The sequence below is a fragment of the Cydia fagiglandana genome, chromosome 2 (assembly GCF_963556715.1).
Source record: "Cydia fagiglandana chromosome 2, ilCydFagi1.1, whole genome shotgun sequence".
Lineage (NCBI taxonomy): Eukaryota > Metazoa > Arthropoda > Insecta > Lepidoptera > Tortricidae > Cydia > Cydia fagiglandana.
The window spans coordinates 14,661,867-14,684,306 of record NC_085933.1 but is presented as its reverse complement, the minus strand read 5'-3'; the positions used below and the strand labels follow the sequence as shown (position 1 = coordinate 14,684,306).

General features: G+C 38.4%; 2 protein-coding genes across 3 annotated transcripts; one reads left to right on the top strand and one right to left on the bottom strand.

The window, feature by feature from the left end:
* The first annotated feature begins 1,114 nt into the window (after nucleotides 1–1,114).
* On the top strand, nucleotides 1,115–11,492 carry LOC134676103 (PRKCA-binding protein). Its single transcript, XM_063534387.1, has 10 exons — nucleotides 1,115–1,171; nucleotides 3,940–4,035; nucleotides 5,733–5,844; nucleotides 7,360–7,488; nucleotides 8,223–8,455; nucleotides 8,978–9,152; nucleotides 9,701–9,894; nucleotides 10,121–10,273; nucleotides 10,513–10,615; nucleotides 11,056–11,492. Exons 2-10 carry the CDS (start codon nucleotides 4,013–4,015, stop codon nucleotides 11,428–11,430), a joined length of 1,497 nt encoding a protein of 498 aa, XP_063390457.1. The 5' UTR covers nucleotides 1,115–1,171; nucleotides 3,940–4,012; the 3' UTR covers nucleotides 11,431–11,492.
* A 2,277-nt stretch (nucleotides 11,493–13,769) lies between these two features.
* On the bottom strand, nucleotides 13,770–22,377 carry LOC134676624 (charged multivesicular body protein 4b). Of its 2 annotated transcripts, XM_063535028.1 has the most exons (6): nucleotides 22,081–22,377; nucleotides 21,428–21,605; nucleotides 20,449–20,599; nucleotides 19,378–19,492; nucleotides 18,418–18,483; nucleotides 13,770–13,979 (listed from the first exon to the last, which is right to left on the bottom strand). In XM_063535028.1, exons 1-5 carry the CDS (start codon nucleotides 22,259–22,261, stop codon nucleotides 18,440–18,442), a joined length of 669 nt encoding a protein of 222 aa, XP_063391098.1. In that variant the 5' UTR covers nucleotides 22,262–22,377; the 3' UTR covers nucleotides 13,770–13,979; nucleotides 18,418–18,439. The 2 variants fall into 2 exon arrangements, with proteins under 2 accessions (XP_063391098.1, XP_063391093.1); XM_063535023.1 differs by lacking the exon at nucleotides 13,770–13,979 and having other exon boundaries at nucleotides 16,904–18,483; nucleotides 22,081–22,376.
* Between the last annotated feature and the right edge of the window lie 63 nt (nucleotides 22,378–22,440).

The following is a 22,440-nucleotide window of genomic DNA, read 5'->3' as shown; positions in this document are numbered from 1 at the left end:
TTATAATTTGCTACTTGCGAAATATAATTTTTATGTGGATAGTTAAATTGTTTACATATTAAGGGTGCAATAAGTCCAAATTTGTGCAGCAATGAAGTATTATACTCAAATTTCGTCAAGTGGACGGAAACTGACACCGGACGAAAACTAGCACAATGACCCTATTTTCCGAGATAAAGCCTTTCAAAATTTTATAATTTTACATCAGTTCTTAGCTATAATATAAGGGTTAGGTAGGTAATTTATATGGAATTCATCACCGCCACGTTGTACAAAATATTTATTTTCAATAAAACACATTTTTTTTTTCAAAATAGGCACTCATACACTTTTTATGGAATATAAATATTATATTATAGCTAAGAACTGATGTAAAATTATAAAATTTTGAAAGGCTTTATCTCGGAAAATATTAGATGTACAGAGACAATTCTAGTGTCTTATTGTAGCAAATTTAGTCTACTTTAAAAACGCCCTAGGAAGTTACTATCAAAAACTAGTACTTTAGGGTTATAATCGCCCAAATCTATAAAAATTGCGGTTTATTCGATTTTTGACAAAGTTGCGTTCGGCGCTCGAGGTCACAAACTTGGATTATTCATTGGGCCAACATCATAAACAAGCCTGCAAAAAATCAGAACTACCGGATTTGACGCAAACGCAAAATATATAATTTTACTGTATTATTAGGTGGCTCTACGCAATTTGACTAGGTACTTTAGCATTTTATCTCTGTGCGAATTCAATGATCAGCAAAGGATATTTAGGGATATTTATTTTAGTCGTAATATTTCAGAAGATATTAATAAATTGACATAACTTGGAATTACTGCATCTTCTACCAAAATCCACCTTGTATATGAAAGAATTAGACTTCCTTTAAAACATATTTAAATCTACACTACAACATTATTTATTTTTAGGCATACATAAAAAATTTAATTACTTATTTTAATTTAGCATATCTACACAACCAGGGAGATCCAAACAATCTCGTTCGCAATTTTTGGTTTCGATAGAAGAAAGGTGAGTTGACGGTGAAAATTGAATGCGGAAAATCAGACATTAAACACCTTAATTGGTTTGTTTTAAACTTATGAAATGTTTCGTTCAGTGCCAACGTCAGTCAAGAGTCAACACTGGAAGAACTTACACAGGATACTGATAAAGAGTAAGTATCTGTTCCATTAGTTTACATCTATTAGTTAAGGCAACTATTCGTCACTCGCCCGCTGACAAGGAGAACAAGACATTAATATTTTCATCCCACACCTTAATATAGGCTTCCCTTATTCTTAGAAATCAGCCGGCCTAGTCAAGGTTACAATCGCTATCGCTTCGACAACGTAAAGCATTATGTCTCTCTATCACTCTTCCATATTAGTGCGACAGTGACAGTTGCGTTTCGATCGCTACGGAGCGTAAGCGATTGGCATCTTGGCTACGCGGCCAGAGTGCAAAGCTGCTTTTCTATAGTAGGTACAAGAGGTAATTTGATGGTAATCTTAAGTTGTTTCTTCACGTTAAATTGCAGAATGGACTTTTAAGAAATTATTTGGAAAGATTAATATAGTTAATACTTGGTTTTAATTTAGATTGGGTTTGTAATATTTTTTTGTTAGTGCTAAGGTTTTTGTGGAAGCAGGTCTGCTTGCGTACTTTAAAATTTTTTTTATTTTCATCTTGATCCGTGGTGAGGTGAAATAAGTCATGTTCTTACTTATGGCATTTGCATTTCCACCTGCTTTTCTGCACAAAATCCTAATGGAATCTATGACCTAGCTTCAGTTTACTTCTATTTCTACATAAACCCTACTACCATAGCTAGTTCTGATAGTGCCATCTTAAGATAGGTACAATAGTGTTCGCACAATTCTGAAACTTTCTGTTGACGTCAATGTACATAGTAGACTGTGTCCGAAATTCCAAAGCAATTGTGCGAACTGAATATTCTATGTATATACTCTATGTTTCTGTGAAGTTTCTATGCAGGGGGGTCAGTTATCTCTGTACTCTAATCATTACCAATAATAAATACTCTGAATTCGTTAACTCGATTAAAATAATTAAGATAAGTTCGGAACTAAGTAGGTATACCTCCACCATTTATAAACAAATTCCATTTAATTATACCACATGCTACATTTTAACGGCAGACCCCGAAAACAAGGCCTATCAAGATTATTTCCCATGAAATCAAGTTATTGCAAAATAATTATAAACGCCAAATTTGGGACTACCATGATCAACTAATACAAGTAACCTGTATGACCGGAATTTCGTATGATTATTGAATAATATCGTTTAATTTAAACCTCTTTTACTGCCTGGTGACCTAACTGTAAGTCGGAATGACAAGATAAGGTGAACACCCGAGCAACCAAAAAGTGCACGAGCAAGTGTGATAACGACAAATTAAAAACGTGTATGAACCTATAAATGAACACCTTAATTAAGTTCCCGCCATTTGGTCTTATCCAATTCCAACGCACAATCCTGCGTCCCCCCCACTTTTCACAATGTGTGTCTAGATCTAGGTTGTCCCGCCATTTAGTTTAGTCATGGACGTCATGGTCTTCCCCTGTCATAAATAAATAAAAATATCCAATTGTTTGCAGTTTGTTTTCCAATGAATGCCTTCCCTTATTTTTATTTCGTATTTTTCTTGTCTTTAATATGAACTTGCAGTTTTATCGAACGAACATGGACGCAATATTTAAACCCATTCACACTTATAATAAGTTTTTGGCAAATATTTCATTTTTGGTACAAGCTTTTATCGCTGACTGCACTTTTCTTACGACAGACAACTAATAATACTCGTCGAGACAATTCTAAAAACCCCTAACACATTTAGGTTGCGTTGTTTCATCACTGAGTTCCTATGGCCACCTCCTGTCTCCATCATCAGATCAGCTCGATGGTACCATAATATTGCATTGTCTTCCGATTTATACACGCTTGCAAGATTTCAGCTCAATCGGAAACCGGGAAGTGGATCAAATTTAACTTGCAAGATTTGATTACAGACAGACAACGGTCAGGTGAAACTAAGTACGAGGGCTGCTACTTATGTATCCGGAAACACAAAAAATAACAAATATCTATAGTTATAAATAGTTTTATTGCCTTTCTATTTGTCCACCAAGATGAATGATGCACTTTTGCATAATGTTGAAACGACTTTTCATAGCACTTTTTCCATTCTGATCTTGGTATACAAGACGTGCATTTTGTACGCAAGAACGGCTCTTTCGCGAGTTTTTCTTTTTTTTTGAGCCAAATATTCATGTAATATCGTACAAATGCTCGTCATACTATTGCCATGAGATGCCTCTATCTTGCGATATATACTATGACCATCTTGCATTATGAGTTTGTCCACAGCATCTATATTTTGTGGGATAAAAGCCGATTTTGAGCGTTTTTTTTTTAATTCGTCCTACCGTAAATACCGTAATATACTACGACCACAATTTATTCACTAAAACTTTGACCTTCGATGGAACTTACTGCCCAAAAGTCGAAAAAAGTCGATCTATGCACTATTTTTTAGTTTAACCACTCCGAACATCGTAAAAAAAACATCTGCACGAAAATTTTCACAAGTAAATCCGTTAAAGATGAAACAAAGAATTTAAAAAAATAATTCTACAATGTAAAACCAATTGATATACATGTGAAACAAGCTGTATTTTGCTTTCAAAGAGTTCCATTTTTATATGTTATATATATATATTTAATACAGTTCCAGTAAGTGGCCCATTCCGGATACATAAGTAGCAGCCCTCGTAAAAGCTTGTAAAAAGGTGAAATTTTAAAAGTAGGCATGTTTAATAATCAGGCTTTCTTTGGCGCAGGTACTTTATACGGACCATTTATGCATATTTATTTGTTTGTTGTTTGTTAATAATATTATAAATTATAAATTACATTCAGACAGCTGAAAGAAGCCCAAGAAATAGATCAGGACACGGAATGCATATTCAACGACTTGCGGCGGGAGCGATACATGATACACCACCAAGACCTGCTGTAAGTCAGCTGCCACCGTGTGATCGCCAGTTTCACTAGCCGACCCTAGAATCCCTTACGGTTCGACCACGACATTGCGCGACTTGCGACGGCGGCAGCGATAATCATAGGTTGGAGCGAGACACAGCGATCGGACCTTTCGTTCCCACCTATGGTTGTCGATGCCGCCGTCGCCAGTCGCGTAATGTCGTGGCCGTGCCGTCATGCTAACTAAAGTAGCCACTTTCGTGACGAAGATGCCTACACCGGCCCGATTCGAACAATGCTGATAAGAAGTCACAGCGGTACGATATCGATTTTTCAGTGTCACAAGTGACGCTTGGCTGGAGAAATGTCACTTTTGGCACTGGCAGATCGGTATCGTACGGCTGTGACTTCTTATAATCATTGTACAAAGTGTACAAATCCGTAGCATACGTCTACGTAGCATTAGAATTAAGTAATTCTGGTTTGTTATGAGTGCGTTGTATTAGCTAGAAGATGAACTAGCAGTTAGACCAAATGTAGCGCTAGAGCTAGTGTTTATAAAAATATACGCTTTAAGTAAATATACACAGTTTTTTATTACCTACCATCCATCTCGTCCATTTAGTGTTTTTTTCTAATATGTAGCAATTTTATGAACTAATCATCTGAATACCAGTGGCGGAGCATCCATAGAACTCGATTCCCATCGGCTTGTCTGATATTCAGGCTCTTGGGCTATTTTCTTTAAACTTATGAAGAAAAGGAAGGGCAACTCAGCTACGGCTTGCCTACAAACAATCTAGACGCGCCGCCACTGCTGAATACCCAATGTGAAAGAGAATATCAAATCAGAAATGTTACACTAGATAGCGGGATCAATAGGGAATATTACGTAAATTCTGCGTAGGGGGCGCTACTAGCCCAAACTGTAAACAAACCACCTTGATGCATCTATGTCATAACATAATAAATAACAGCAGGGTTGGCGTTTAAGTGTATATAATGTCAAGTGTAATTTTCTACCTTTGTGAAAGCGAAGTACCAAATAGTTAGGTGTCTCCTTGATGAGTTGGCACATGCTTACTTACGCTAGGGTCAGAAGAGGGCAACATTTGCTCGTTACGGGAATTACCAAACGTGCGGACCTTTTTACTTAGATGTTGCACACTGTATCATTTAGATTTGCGAAATTTTCGTAGACCACATTTAGAGTGTAAATTCTTTAGAATATACATAAATTTTCTAATTAGTATGTAACCATACCTATCATCATAATTAGTATGCATCGCATACCTAGATATATACATGTTTCAAAGATAATAATATGTACATACTTTACAACCTAGGGTTGAGATTCAGTTCTAACATTTAGTCGCTTGTTTTTTCGATGACCAGTAATGTTTGTACACGACAACACGAATTATTAGAGTTACAATAATAAATATTGTTTGTCTATCTTATTTCATTTAGAAATTTAATTCAGGCAATAAGGCCCATATTACAAATACCTTACAGACTAACATACATATGTATTTATTATAAACTTAAAACTAAACACTATTTTTTCGACAAAACGGCGTGGCTCCGTTGCATCGGCTGCTCTTGTGTCGAATTCGGCAGTTTGCCCCGGAACCTCCGAAACTCGACACCTTTCGGCCAGAATTCAAAAATTATTTAAATGAGACAGTCCTTTGACAAACTTTAGTATTCAATTATAAATGATATTTCAGGGGCATGACGGTGACGTCAGGCAGCGTCTCACTAGCCAAGGACGAAAAGAACCTGATAGGCATCAGCATCGGAGGGGGAGCACCGTTGTGCCCGTGCCTTTACATCGTGCAGGTTCGTTTCGTTATTAGGTATTATTATAAACAGCCTTAGCCTTAGGCCTTAGTCCAGCAGTAGACGTTTTTCGGCTTAGATGATGATAATTGCTTTTGAGACTGAACATTTCAAGTGGTTTACAATATCCAACTTGGGTATCTTAAAACCGGGCAAGTGCGAGTCGGACTCGCGCACGAAGGGTTCCGTACCATAATGAAAAAAAAAACGGAAAAAAATGCAAAAAAAAACGGTCACCCATCCAAGTACTGACCACGCCCGACGTTGCTTAACTTTGGTCAAAAATCACGTTTGTTGTATAGGAGCCCCATTTAAATCTTTATTTTATTCTGTTTTTAGTATTTGTAACAGAAATACATCATCTGTGAAAATTTCAACTGTCTAGCAATCACGGTTCGTGAGATACAGCCTGGTGACAGACAGACGGACGGACGGACGGACGGACGGACAGCGAAGTCTTAGTAATAGGGTCCCGTTTTACCTTTTGGGTACGGAACCCTAAAAATGTAAGTTAGATACTCTTCCTCATCAGGAATCACTGTATATAATCTAATAACAGGTGAAAACCGCATGAAAATCCGTTCAGCAGTTTTCGAATTTATTGCGAACATACAAACACACAGACAGACGCGGCGGGGGACTTTGTTTTATAAGGTGTAGTGATGCTTGTTAGTAAACATCCAGCACTCTTTAGTTAGAAAGAGATGGAAGTTTGCTTGAACAATTGAAATATCAAATTAAAAAGTATGTCATAGTAGAGTAGTAGAGAACGGCTGGATACAAAGTACCTATGAAAAGTTATATCATAATCCAAAAAAAAACTGTGCCATGATTGCAATCTAGATGCCTTCCCTGTCAGTGGGAACGGCGCATAGTTGGTACTGTTGGTAGCGTACATTGAACTGCACGCGAATTAAGAGGTAAGTAGTCTTCCTCATAGCACGATTTATCGATGAGAAATGAAATACCTAGGTATATACGTTGCATTTTTTATTAGGTACTAATAAAATAAGGAACTCAAAAAAAAAACGTTAAATTTTTATTTATATATGTACCTATAGCACGAGGTAAGGTTGAAGTAGAAGTGACAAGGATTAAATTTGAGTACAGAAAAATCTTCGCCGTTCAAATTTAACCTACATTACTTTGACATAAAGTGCCCATGTCGAATACTAGTGCAGCGTCGAGCACTAGTACTTCTACCTTACGGTACCTACCTAAACAATTAAATGAATATAACGAATTTAAGACCGTCGGCGCGATTCAGGGGAATGAATTAGAGATTCACTACATATGAAATAGTAAAGATATGTGACGTTCCACGACAAAAGGTACCATTGCCCCGGCTGAATATTGGAGCGGCGTTAATAATAGCGTAAGCGCCAGCCGCCATAAGGTACCTTTTACCATGGAACGTCACATATCTTTACTATTCCATATCTAGTAAATAGGTATCAGAACGTTCAAAAAACTTTTCTATTGTTATACCCCAGAATAATTGTTTTAAACTGTCAGATCTTCGACAACACCCCGGCATCGAGAGACGGCACGCTGCAGAGCGGCGACGAGCTGGTGGGCGTGAACGGGCAGACCGTGAAGGGCAAGACCAAGGTGGAGGTCGCCAAGATGATACAAGCCGCTAAGGTATGCGATACAGCCGCGGTTACGGACCTCCGAGGTTTGCGTCAGGCTTTTATGACTTTGTGAAATAAGTATTAAATAGAATCGAGCCAAAAATCGACACTTCAACGTCAGTCATGGCCAGGACAGAAAACATCAACATTTTAATGAATAACTAATGTCATTATATACGATAAAGCTTTTTATATTCGTGTTTTACTTTTCGTACCTGGTAGAGGTACCAGGTAAGAAATAGGTACCCAAACTTACTGAGTTTGGGTACCTATTTCTTCGTTATGTAATTATACCTACCTATTTTGAAAACTGTCCTGAAACTTATTGCGACCGGTTACCGATTGTATCACAATCATTTTATACAATGTGCCTAGTCGATGACAGAGAGCAATGAGTTTAAGAAAACGATTGCCACCAAAATAATGTTAATATGTATGTATTCTACAAGTTTTTTTTATAGATAGGTAGTTATTATTTACTAAGTATGTACTTATGCATACCAAGCTGCGGAAAAGCATTTGACCAACGGTTGATGCGGAAGATTGAGATGAATAAACGTGCCTTCCTGAGGTAGAGCAAAAAACGCATCAGCAGCCTCATTAAGGATCAAAATTGTCATTTAGAAATACCTCACAATGTACAGTAAAGCGTGCGGCACTCTGTAAAAACAGGCATAGTTAAAGAAGGCCTCGAAATATTTGTTACTTCTGATATAAGTACCTAATGGTTGATGTTGTTTACAGGATGAAGTAACAATAAACTACAACAAACTCCACGCTGATCCTCGCCAAGGAAAGAGTTTAGACATAATAATGAAGAAGATGAAGCACCGGCTCGTTGAGAACATGTCTTCGGGCGCGGCGGACGCGCTCGGCCTGTCGCGCGCCATACTGTGCAACGACACTCTGGTCGCCAAGCTCAACGAGCTGAGAGAAACGGAGACCACCTATAAGAGACTCGTCGAACATGCGAAAAGGTACCAACACGGGCAATTTAACAACAGTAGATATGCTTGTGACGACGAATACGAATTCTTGGCGTCAGAGTGAAGCTTCTTTTCACGCTTTCAGGGATATCATCTTATAGAAAATTTTAATTTCGCGCCTTTTTCTAACTGACAATTAAGATTTGCTTGACCAGCTATAGTAGTAGCCAAAAGTGTCCCTCAGACTCCTCTTTGGGTAAACTTTTGAAGTTAAATGACTCATTGTTACTTATCTGGCTTTGTATACAATGTCATTAAAAATTAATTCAGTATGTTATAGCAAACTTTTGGAAAATTTTACTATGTACTTATAATTTTACTCTCTCTAGATTCTTCTTCTTCTTCCTAGCCTTAATCCCAACATTTGGGGTCGGCTCTCCTAAAGTAATTTTTCGCCAGGACTGTCTGTCCCGGGTCGTCTGGGCTGGTATTTTTGATTTAATACCTATAACTTAACCACACTTATAAAAAAAATACTATCAGAATTTAGACATCCAACTTTCTAATCCCCAGAATGCTGAAGGCCTACTTCGACCTCCTGCAAACGTACAAGTCGCTAGGCGACATATTCTCCGGCATCGGCGTGCGGGAGCCGCAGGCGCGCGCCTCGGAGGCCTTCTCCAAGTTCGGCCAGTACCACCGCCTGCTGGAACGGGATGGTATTAAGATGCTTAAGGCTTTGAAACCGGTGAGAATATCATATATAAACATCTAGAATTCTGTAGGAATGCATCAAACGTACATAATTCCACATAAAAGTACAAGTCATCCACGTAGAACATAATGTCCTCGGGCTTTGGAGCCAAAACTCAGGATTACGTGCCTCCGTAGGTTCTTCATTAAGGAGACAATTAATTAGCGTTTGACTTTAACATTTCTAGAATGCTTTTCTTTCTATTCAACTATTTGGGAAAAGCAAGGGTATACAAGGCCGTCTTAAAATATGCTGGAGCACATAAGAATTAGGAGCCCTATTGAAAAGTAAAGAAAGCGAATTAGAATTATTTGGTAATCAAATATACCGTTACTGTGTGTCCGTCGGGGCTCCTTGAGGATGGGGGTCTGGGCACGGGCCCCGCGAGCCCTTATGGTAAGACGGTACAGTTATCTTATCTTAGATACACAAAAAATGTCTACCAAAAAGAATGTCAAAAGTCCATCAGAGAACAAAGATGAGCGGCGATTATTCCGGTAGACTAACATACTAGCTGAGTATTGAAGAATTTCCATTTCCAGATTCTAGCAGACATGGGCACGTACCTGACAAAAGCCATTCCAGACACAAAGCTGACGATCCGAAAGTACGCGGACACGAAGTTCGAGTACCTCTCGTATTGCCTCAAGGTGAAGGAAATGGATGATGAAGAGTACGGATACAACGCGCTGCAGGAGCCCTTGTACAGAGTGGAGACTGGCAACTACGAATACAGGCAAGTGATCATCAAATGTCAAAAGATGTCGACTGCTAAACATCATCTTTTCAGTTGAATTAATTACGGCTCTATCACGTTCAATTTTATGTTGAACCAAGACCAATCCAAGTCTACGACGATGGTTACGTTTCGTCGACACTTTTCTATTTAGATTAGGATTCAACATTTTAAATAGCATTTTAAAACAAGATTGCAGCAAACTTCTTACAAAGCATTGTTTCAGGTTAATCTTAAGGTGCCGCCAAGATGCCAGGGCGCGATTTGCGCGGCTGCGCTCTGACGTTCTGGTAAAGTTAGAATTATTGGACAACAAGAAAACGCAGGACGTGGCCTTCCAGTTGCGACGATTTATTCAGGGTTTAGCCGTTTATCACAAGTAAGTGTTACCGGCTGTCAGTTCATTGATAAGTAGGGTACATTTAGTAAAACACCGCTCAACTACAACTATCAAGTGTTGTCAAAAATCTATTGAGATCTTTACCGTCACATTTTTTTTTACAAATTTACCCCGGTTTGTAGGAAAATCCACTAAGCTATCAAGATCAAACTAATAATGGGCAGGACAGGCTAATGCTAACACATAAATCTCATTAACTAACCAACTTTTTTTTTCAGTGAAACTGTGGACCACTTGAAAGAAAATGCGACTTTATTCCCGGTAGAGGTGGACTTATCGCAAAACGCCTTCCAGTACAAGTCCACAACACAGTTTATCCAAGTAAGTATGAGCTAGACGCCAGCAATAATAACACAACTTTGTCACGGAAGAACGCTTAATGCACATTTTTGTGCAAGAGAGAGGGTTAAGTTATGACATGTAGAGCGACGTGCGAGTGCGAGTGCGACATTGCAGCACGTTATTGTGCTTAGCCTCTGTAACAAAATTAATTATGCCCTTATTTTGCCATTGGTGTCCGTTTTTTTTATCGAATTATCACATGTTTTAGTCAGAATTTCTTTTCCCAACTCAGTACCTTTTAGGCAGTTAAAAGCCCACGCCCACGCACGTAGCAAGCATCACGTAGTTACACTCGTACCTACTTATTAAACTCCTGCCATATTTAACCGGAGATGATCCTCTCTTTTCCGTTCTTTCATCTGAATGTTTATTTATATTAAGCATTGTGAAATATATAACATCATCATTGTTTTTTTAAGGATAGCCAAGAAGAAGACGATATCGAATATGCAAAAGAAATTCAAGAATATCACGACATAAATGAAGAGAAAGATGTCCCCGTGTCCAACAGAAGACAGACTAAAGACAAGGACTCAACAGATTCCTCCCAACATCTGCTGTCTATTGACACCGACTTCAATTTTGACACCAACAACTTCACCAAAAACGACAACTTCGACAAATCTGACTGCGATAAGACTGACAATTTGACTCTTTTGACGGAACTCGGGTTGGCCGACAATGATTTCGGTGAGTTTCAAAATGGGCTGATGGACGATTTTATGCCCAACAAGAATAATGACGCTGATGACGTGTTTGACAAGTTGTTGAGTGAATTGAATATAGGAAAGTAACTTTTAGTGGAAAAAAATTGATTTCGCATATTGTATTAAACTTATACCTATATTAATGTTAACTTTGTTGTCTTATTTGCCATCATGCTTACGGCCTAGACCTATATCTATACTTAGACCTATATTTATTATAACAAACGATAATTAAAAGGAGTCGCTAAATAGCCTATCTATAATCCTGAAATGCATAATTACAGAAATGAAACAATGTCGGTTCTTCAATATTTTATTACAAAAGTGTAAAAAATATATAAGCTATAAATAGATTTTGACAGTCTTCATTTACTGGTAAATTGTAGGACGTATGTCTAGGCCCTATAATAGTTTGCTAGAAGAAACTTTGCTAGAAGCCCTTCTTGGAAGTATATAAAGTGGTGAAGTATTTGGATCGCCATTCCATATTTGTAATAGGTATAATATGTATAAGCTTTACAGACTCATTTATACAGGCACTTATACTTACCTACTTAGCTTAAGATTCGTTATAATCCTGTCCACATATAATTAAATTTTCATGAAGTAAGTGTAGACACAAATTATATTGTCCGTGTCACGTAATGTAGGTAAGTTTAAATACCTATGTGTTTTGGTAAACTGTACACCACTATGTCATACAAGAGGGATTTTACCTAAGTTTTTCCTATATCTACGTATTACTTATTTAAGGCCGGTTGCACCAACCACAATTAACGGCTAGTCAACATCACTGAAAAACCATGAACTAAGAATATTCCCATTACTGCTTACCCTCTAAGTCTAAAATTAAGTTTAGCGAAGGTTTTAACTGTGACAAACGGTTTGGTGCAACTGACCCTTGTTACAATACGTAATGGCTCCTCTACACGATGGGCCAGCGCCGGCCACTCCAAGGGACACCGCCATGCGGTAGAATGAGATAGCAATATCACTTGCTCCCTCTAACGCATAAATGCGTCCCTTGAAGTGGCCGGCGTTGGCCCATCGTGTAGAGGAGCCATAACAAATAGATCAGATTTGTTTTGGTAACAAATAAATATAAGTTGTTGGCCAGTTCTCCCTAATTATGATCAGTGGCGGATTTGCAGTCTTTGCCGCCCTAGGCCCCAAGCCTTGTAGCCGCCCCTTTCTCAGCATCAGCACCCATCATATTGACTACATTTATTATATCCCAGAAATTATACGTCCTTGTGACATGATCATATTAGGAACATAGGTTTTACGAAAAAAATAAGCAAATATTTATTCATTTTATTTAAGTGACAGTTTTACCAATAACACTGACTTTTTATGTACCTACAAAAACATTCAAAAAATCTAAAAAAGAAATATAAGAAAAACATTATTTTTTTTGCCTATTTTCTTGAAGAACTGCTAAACTATTTATCCTAAAATTATAAAAAAAAATATTTGAGATTCTTACAATGAGCTCTTTGATTTGATATGTAACACGATATAGTTTGAAAAACTTTATTTTTAAATTTTCTCATTTACCACCCAAAAATGGCCTCCATATTTAAAAGTCATTTACTCGTATTTACGTTACACGTCCATCTTTGGGTCACAAACTTACATATGTGTGCCAAATTTCAACTTAATTGTTGTCCAGCAGTTTCGGAGAAAATAGGCTGTGACAGACGGACAGCCAGACGCACGAGTATAAGGGTTCCGTTTTTTCCTTTTGAGGTAAGGAACCCTATAAATGGGGAACAAGGCGCGAAGGCGTCAACAATATGCGAAATCGACGCCACACTCGCGTTCGCGGCTTCGCGCCGCGATTCGCGCACAAGTGTGGAGGGGGCCCTCCAGATATCGTAAAAATTGTAGCTTGTAGCAAATTTAGCCAACTTTCATTTTGTATAATAATCAATTGATCATGTCGTTAGAACGCATAGTTTCCGAGATATAAGCGAAAAACTGAAAAATGTGAGCTTCAAACCTCTCTCTTCCCCCGGCTCAAGGGCTACGGCCGGGGACTTTTGATATGTTCACCTCCTAGATAGTCCAAATAAAGTTAGGTACAAAGTCAAAAATTGTGTTTCAAGCATTTCCCTCTATTAGGTACCTATTTATGAGAATTCGTTGCCTAGCCTAATTTTGAGTTATTTTTTGTTATCATCAGCGAATTTTTTGTCACAATTTGCCGCCCCTAATATCTCGCCGCCCTAGGCCCGGGCCTACTGTGCCTTATGGGAAATCCGCCACTGATTATGATGATGATAAATGATGATGCGGTGTTTACTGTGACTGTGATCAAAGTAGTGGCTTAACCTCTCAGCCTGATACGGATCTAGAATCAGTGCTTCCTTTTTGGGCTTTTTGCTTTCTCCTGATAGCAAATTTTTCAATTTAGTAACCTTTGAAGTAACCTTCGGTATAACGTTAAATATATCCACCTTTTTTGCGTTTTCTAGGTTTATCCCCATCACAATTTTAGAGAGTTCTGAAGCTGCCGTCTTGTGCAAGGCTTGCAAATTTTCTTTTGCGGTGTTCAAATTTTCTTTGGCCGTTTTTGTTAGTTCTGCGATGTCTATTGTTGCTGTGGAGTAGCGGAATATGGTAAAGAGAGATATCTGGAAAGAAAGGGAATTATAATATTAAGAACTCGAAGTATAAAGTAGGTCACTACATCAAAAATCTATCAATGTATTTCAATGCCTATGGCAATGTAAGTAATCATATCCTTTGACATAGGTATATTTAACTCAAACAATTAATCAAAGTCACCATTACCGAAACAATCAACTAAAATTAAAGCCAATCCACCATTGGCATTATCTTAATGTAAAAAAAAAAACATTCATAATCAAGTTAATTGAAATATGCCCATATTACTTTAATAGCTCATTTAATATCGTGGCTTTGTGAATTTTCTTGATTATTGGCGTCGTGTGAAAACGTTTATTTTAAGGAAGATAGATAGCTATCATAAAAATAATAGGTAAGTAATTGGACTTACCAAAACAAGTAGCTTCATGGCGTATGATTCCCTTCGGAGTATCCTATCAAATGGTCAGCAATGACGGACGCTAGTATTTAAATATTGGCCACAACATCTTATTACGTTCCCATACGGCCCTATTCTGATTTCGATTCGGTTAATACGACAATGTCTTATGCAGTGAATTGAATGGACTGAAGTAACACGTTTTACGCAAACAATGTACCTAGGCGAAGTTGAACTGATAGCTTATAACTTTTTCATTTCTCATTCTCTGATAAGGGTCATTGTTGTTCTAAAAGGTGTGCAGAAAATCCAAGTATAATTATATAAATTTTTTTACGCTAAGCAATTGAAATTTGGGTATAAATGGATTTGTTATACAATTTCCATCCTGTCATGTTGTTATTATTAGGTATGTTTTTTTTTGGGTCAATAAATTGATTTGGAGAATAGGTACTTACTTAGGCACGTTTAAATATTTGTTATGGACTATTAGGTATACGTTATCAACCTTATTTTAAGGCAACAACAGTCTCATTCCATCAATTACCTGGTATTTTAAACGGCCAATCATTGGGTAGTTTACCCTATATACCTACTGTACCCTATATATTTACAACTTGGAACGGCACTGAAACTTTAAAGAAATGAACAATTCAAACGCTCTCTCGATCCAGAATACACCGTCTAGCGAAAGTGTCACTACAATTATCAAAATTCAACTCACAAATGACGGCGCCGCCTGCATGGCAAAGTGTACCTACAAGATTTATAGTAGGTACTTACACCTTCTGTTGTAATTATTGTATAATCGGTAGTGCATGGCGCTATTTAATTAGGACACAATGAATAATATTACAACCAGGATTCTATGTCGCAGAATGTTACAATGATTTATAACATTTATACCAAGTACCTAATAGGTCCATAAAATATTGACCTACTTAGAACCTTGTCATTATTTCAACCAATTCAACTTTGTAGTATACCTACCTACTAACTACTTAAGGCCTGTGCACACCGGCTGCGTGTGCGTGACGTGCACGTGCGCGTAGTGCGGCGTTGTAGTATACACATCCTTATGAGAGACGGCACACCGCTTGCGTGACGTGTGCGTGTGCGGCTCCAACATTTTAGCGCACGCACACGCGCACGTCACGCACACGCAAGCCGGTGTGGCTCGGCCTTTAATTGAGTTATAGACAAAGTTATAATTATATTCTATACAATATAACCGTATATTCGTAATCGTTAAAAAAAAGTATAACCAGGCCGGTTATTCAGTAACAGATACAACCATCGAACAAATAAATCGGTAGTACGTTGTACCTACGGTAAACCTAAAGGCATACCGTGGACGTTCGTTCGTCTATTTACTTTTAAATCGCCTTGTGGTGTAGTTATTGCCTTAGGTAAGGTTAATTTACTGAGTAGTTATTGAGCGAAATTCACGATCGGGGAACTACGAGCGGTAAGAGCGCACATTCCGGCAAAAATGTATCCATTCGTGTGCGAAATTTTTTAGCATTTTCTACATAGTTTTTAGTTTCGCGTCTCTCTTCGGAAACACCTAGATTAAGACTAATTTTATGATTGAACCCATACTTTTCTATTTAGTGTTATGCAAAACAAGCACTTAGCTTTTGTTTACAGCAGCGGTTCTCAAACTTTATTGGTGACGGAACCCTTTTGGAAAGCGAAATATTTGACGGAACCCCAAACTAAATATTTTCGTTCGTCACTGTCGACTGTCGACCAGATATACCTATTGTTTTTTTTCTTATTACAGTGGATTTCGGATATAACGACGATGAAGGGACCACCGAAATTTCGTCGTTATATCCGGAAGTCGTTATAGGCAAAGGTAAAAAGATAAAGACATATTGTATAGATTTAAATCCCAAACGTTAGTACCATCGTTCACACTGTTAACTGTGCATCCGTGGACCTTATGCCTTTTGTAATAAGGTCCACCGATATACAGTTAGGAGTGTTGCTGTCTGTACGTTTCGAACGAGTGAATCTAAATAGTTAATATCTACCGATAAACAAAAGGTCACCACATTTGCTAACCATCTGTCGATGTAAACAAAAGATAAGAAAGTAAAGCTCTATTGTCCTTTGACGACCGACTCCGGTCGCAATATCTGCATGGGATTTCTAAGAACTTGTTACAAATGGTTCATTAAAAACCGTCGCTAAACCCGAATTCGGCGCTACACCCGAAGTTGCTATATCCACATGAATCTTGTACTAAAATATGCTTTAAATTCATGGGACTTGGATATTACGTCGCTATAGCCGAATGGTCGCTACAACCAAGGTCGTAATAAATGAAATCCACTGTATTTCAAGTATTTTCGCGGAACCCCAACAGAGGCTTTGCGGAACCCTAGAGTTCTGCGGAACACACTTTGGGAATGGCTGGTTTACAGGAGTAACTACTTTGGTTTTAAAATCTTTGTTTATTTATACTATTTGACTCATACTTGGTTAATTTGGTTCATAACCTCCTGGGAAATAGCTAATTTGTATAAAGAAATAAAACACTGATTATCTTTAGGTAAAATGTATTGAATTATAAACAAGGTAAAATTAGAGCTTAAAAAACATACGCTTCCTTCTAGTACATACATGTAGGCAGTAATCCTAGGTTACATTTATTGACGTTAGTTCGAATGAGAAAAAAATGTTATGTACTAATATTTACTACTTATTTTAACCAACTCCGGTGCCGAAATGGGGTAAGGTCAACGCTTTTTATGACAACTTTCGTTGAAATGGATTCAGAGCACTTGTTTCTAGTTCTTTTTCGCCACTGAGGCTAGGCTAGGCGACGATCGAGTCGTAATTTCATATTCTTAGCGATATAACACTAATAACAACCTACTATTTCATCACCGCTGATATAAAATTTCTCGCTACGCCTCTTATAAAAAAGCACTATTATGCCAAAGTGTAAGTACCCATAAGATTTAGGTAGGTACATAAACCAAATAAAGTGATATGATATGAGTATGACATTTAGCGATGATTCGAGTTCAAGCGTTTAGTAGCAAATTTTCTTATCTAGTGCAAACATCTTCGAAACCTAACGAATTAAAATTAATATAAAAATAGTTTTCTTCAACATATTGATTACAAAAACAGCAAATAAATATAAATTATATTACAGACATCTTGCCTACCCATATCCATCGGTTCCTATCAATATTTGGACTAAACACTGATATTTTGTACTATACTAAACATGAATTAGGTATTATGATGTATTTCTCAGGAAACACAATGCATAAAGCGTGAACAGTACATTTGCTAGATTTGAAATAACAGACATATAGTACAAAATTCAGTTAGTAAATATATAAGGCAGATTACATTTAACCGCATTACATAAAGCCGAACGATTGTTTCATACATATTTATATTCACATGTTCGAGTGAAGGCTTACTTTTGATAAAATGTGCAATTTCCCTGTAGATATATTATAGTCACCGATCACACAATCAACCTTCATGCCTCACATGCCTGAGCCAAAAAAAATGCTAGCAAATTCGCTCCATGCTGACGCTGGCTGTGGTGCCAGCCATACGTTTGTGAAACACAGATATAAAGTTGTCTACCCTAGCTTTAATGTTAGGCGAAGATTCTCGGTGACATTTTGACGTGGCATTCGGCGCATCCTAAGGCGGGAATCAATCAGTGTGCGGACCTGCGCGGCATAAGCGTATTCAGTTCAAAAATACATGTCTAAAATCCAGGCAACAACATCGATTTCGGCATTGCGGTAGTAATGTCGCGCTGCAATACTGCAGCAGTATAATCCTGGTGACAGTCTGAATTAGAACGGTATCTTTAGTGTATTTCTGGTCAAAACCTTTCGTGTTTATAGTTGCATGAGATAACTGAAAAGTGTTGCGCGAATTAAACGAACTCGCACTTGATGGGGAATTTTAAACTCTGTCTGTTCAATACACTTTTGGTTAACACTTCACTTCTGTTTGAGCTTAATTGTGCAAAACTAAACCTTCACTCGACTCGCTACCGTCAAAATATCACAACGTACAAGTATCTGACCCTCGATCAGTCTACGTAGCCCAGGACTGCAGCTTTGCGAATTCCTCGTCGTCCTCTGAAATAGATATAAACATTATTTATTAGCCACCATCGAGCAAATACATTTTTATTAAGTAAAGAGAAAACGACGTTTACGTTTAAATGTGTAAATCCTAGAGTGACAAAATAAATGCCATAATGTATAAAGCTAAATAAATTCCTATTTTTCCATCAAAAAGTATTTTAACAGCATTCGATTGCTGAAGAAAAGTTTGAAGATAATTGGATCACCACCACATTGGCATCGATATTCCCACACTAATTTAACATAAGATTTAAACCAAAGACCGCTAAAGGCCTGAGCACACCGGTTGCGTATACGTGACGTGCACGTGCGCGTGGGCTAAAATATTGGAGCCGCACACACACACACGTCACGCAAGCGATGTGCCGTCTCTCATAAGGATCTGTATACTACAACGCGCACTAACTAATTAAATAGTTATACTTTTAGTATAAAATACACTATGCCACTCACTGGTGCGCCTTGCAGCTTGGTGTTAAATATGTCAATAAGCGCAAATAAACTCGAGAAACTGCCAGCGACCCGCTAGGCGGGTTTTCTGTTCGTAGGCGCTTTTCGCTACATATGGTTCTTCCCCTGTTATTGGCTACACTTGGGGGTTGTGCACAAATCACGCGAGGTGTTTTCGGCTACTTTTTTTATATAACCCTCCCCCAACCACAACGTGATTTTTTCGTGACCCCCTCTCCCCCTATCAAACCTCGCGTGATTCGTGCACAAGCCCTTGTAGCAAAGTCCCAGATATTTGATTGTAATGCAATTCATATCTATACACATAGACATAGGTGTATCGCGTCCATAGTATGAATTCAAAGATAACTTTTCTGCCAAAGCGATATCGTGTGTGGGGGGGGGGGGTTAAGTGTGTTGCTATTTAGTACTGACCAGTCTGCTTGGACCTGCTGGGCTTGGGCTTGTCGTGGACGAGCTCGGCGCTGGGCACGTCCGGCAGTGTGTCTGTGGGCACATTGATGCCCAGCATCTCCTTGTCGAGATCCTCCTGCGAACATAATAAGACAGGGAATCATTTAGTGGCACAATATGGTCGCATACAGGAAATAATGAAGTAGAAAGACTCGATTATTGCGGAAGGGAAATAAATAAGTTGCATAATAATTGGCGGTAAGGAATCGTCGTAATGTGTTCAAATAATTGTCAACTAAATAATTTGCAGCCAGCAGCATAAAGAGTTCAACACAATGGCGGATTTGCAGTCTTTGCCGCCCTAGGCCCCAGGCCCTGTAGCCGCCCCTTTCAAGGCACCCATAATATTGACTACATTTTGAGTTATTTCTTGTTACCATCAGCGAATTTTTTGTCACAATTTGCCGCCCCTAAATATCTTGCCGCCCTAGGCCCGGGCCTACTGCGCCTTAGGGCAAATTCGCCACTGGTTCAACAACGTGATTAGATGCGACGCCAGTATGTATGTCTACGTGTCAGTACGACAACTTGTGTGGATGAGAACAAGGGATCATCATCGGGTTGATTGATCCATTCAAGGGATTTCTCTAGTCTCCTACTATCACAGAAAGTTAAATTGTCATTTTTGAAACTCAATTTCGATTAGCTTATAATGGCTCAATCACACTGGATTGCCTAAAGCGGTCTGCAGCATGTAAACAAAGTCAGTTGCCTGGCAACCTTGCTTATGGCGATTGCACCTTAAAAGTTACACGGTTATCACATCACTCTGGTGTGTCAGCGAGACACCACTATACAAGTGTACGGCGAGGCACTGCTAGCACACCAGAGCGGAGTGTGGATGCCCAACCAATGTGAAGACTGCATCATTAGTTCAATGTAAAGTGTCATTCTATGGAACTTGCTAACTATGTAAACAAAAGTCCCTAGTAAATTCATCATTTTTGACAGTTTCAATATGGCTGTTTGTTTACATAGTTAGCAAGTTCCATAGAATGACACTTTAGATGTCCACGTGTTTGGACAAGTTACCTGTTCAAGCTCTTCCAGCTCCTTCTCGAGTTCGTCCTCGTCGACGTCGTTGGGGAAGGCGACGTTGTTGCTGATGGCGTCGGTGATCTCGCGCGAGATGTCGTGCTGCTCCGCGATGTCGTCCATGATGTCGTGCACCTTGTCCACGTCGCTGCAGGCGACAAAATATCATTTAGAATATGTACAATGTAATGTACCGAGACCACAGACAAAACATCCTCCAGACTGAGCATAGTCGCGCTACCCCCTCTGCCACGCATACGGTAATTTTACTCCATGTTCGAGTCGAAAGTGTCTTTGTGTGACGTCCGTGTCTTTGAACGGACCAATCACGGCACGGGACTTCGCTCACCTCGTCCCGCGCACCCCCGCATTTTTGGCATCATCGGTTGCATGAAATAATTGCTCTAAACTCGGTCTAGAGGATTCCTAGTCTATGACCGAGACTTTCACGAGATTAAGGTGAGAGATAACCTCAATGTTCTTGACCATACTAACAGCAACACTCTTGTACATTGGTGGAGCTTATTACAAAAGGCATAACATCCATCGATGGTACAGTTAACTGTGTGGGTGATGGTAGATTGAACATGGCCGCACGAAATTTAAAATAAATTTCAACAAAACATTGGTTGAATAAAGACGGGAAAATCACTGACACCTTATAAAACAAAGTCCTGCCGTGTCTGTCTGTATGTATGTTCACGATAAACTCCTGAATGTTTCCATGCAGTTTTCACCTTTCAATACAGTGATACTTAAGGAAGGTTTAGGTGTATAATTTGTTAAGGTTTTGTGTAACTCATGTGAAGCCGGGGCAGGTCACTAGTGATGAATAAAGTAAAGTGTCTATTCTTTCATTTTGGTCAGTCAAAAGTCAAATAACAAGGCACACAGGTTGCTAACAATAAATGATAGTAAAACGTGTCTCATGATTATACAGTTCAGTAGTATATGACTTTGATAATAAGATACTAACATATCCTTGTGAGCAAGTTTCATTGCGTTGGCAGCATCCTTCATCGTGTTGAGCACCTGGGCATTGGTGTTCGCTCCCTCCAGCGCCTCACGCTGCGCCTCAATCTGGGTGAGTGTCCCATCAATCTGGGTGAGTTGCTTCTCATAGCGCTTCTTACGCTTGAGCGCGGCAATTGCAGCTGAAATGGGTTTTTAATGACATTGAACATTAGGGGGATAACATGGACAGATTGTTTAGAGAAACATGTAGCTTAAACAGCTATATATACAGCTATGTATAAATAAAATATGTTCAATAACTAAACATCACCCAACTCTTCATTGTTCCACCAAGTATGGCTTTTCTAAATCAGTAAGTACTTGCATATGACGTCTTCCTTCAGGAGAAAGGTAAAAGATTCACACATTTTTCACGGAACACTTATGGGATCACTTCGGTCTTGCAAATCAGTTAAATGTTTATGATGGTGATTCATAATTGCATCATTATTAATGGCACATATGTATTATAAATGATTATAGTACCCAATTATTGATTATAGTACCAAAATAATAATGAATTCAAATAAAATACAAGGTCATGTCAACAAAGAATCCTTGCACTACCGTCATTTAATTGATATAATTACCTAACAGATTTTGATTGCAAGTTACCTCTTTTATTTTTGGTGCCATGTTTCCTAGCTGTTTGGATTTCCAACTCGATTTTCTTCTCCAGAAATTCCTGTTTCTTGATCAACAACTCTTCAGTTTCACGTAATTTTTGTATCGCCTCATGCGTTGTCGGGCCTTTCTCCTCTTTCTTGCCTCCGAACATTTTCGTCAGGAAACTCATTTTGATAGTTTAGATCCGATAAATTAGAGACGCAAATTCTTGATTGAACACACAAATACGTACGAGAAAATTATTATCCTTCTTTTACAGCAGTCGATGCGTCATCTGTGTAACGTTCTAAAAGTTAAATCTTGAAATGTTTTATAGTCTACCTTTGTTACAACATTTGTTAAAGATTC

Bases quoted from the DNA above. Each gene is read 5' to 3' on its own strand.
- LOC134676103 (XM_063534387.1), top strand. From the start codon at position 4,013: ATGATACACCACCAAGACCTGCT. The intron at 5,845-7,359 runs GTTCGTTTCGTT...TTAAACTGTCAG, and splicing joins CGTGCCTTTACATCGTGCAG to ATCTTCGACAACACCCCGGC. The intron at 9,153-9,700 runs GTGAGAATATCA...TTCCATTTCCAG, and splicing joins TGCTTAAGGCTTTGAAACCG to ATTCTAGCAGACATGGGCAC.
- LOC134676624 (XM_063535028.1), bottom strand. From the start codon at position 22,261: ATGAGTTTCCTGACGAAAATGTTCGGAGGCAAGAAAGAGGAGAAAGGC. The intron at 21,606-22,080 runs GTAACTTGCAAT...AACCCATTTCAG, and splicing joins TGGCACCAAAAATAAAAGAG to CTGCAATTGCCGCGCTCAAG. The intron at 18,484-19,377 runs GTCAGTACTAAA...TATCTATTTCAG, and splicing joins CAGCAGGTCCAAGCAGACTG to AGGACGACGAGGAATTCGCA.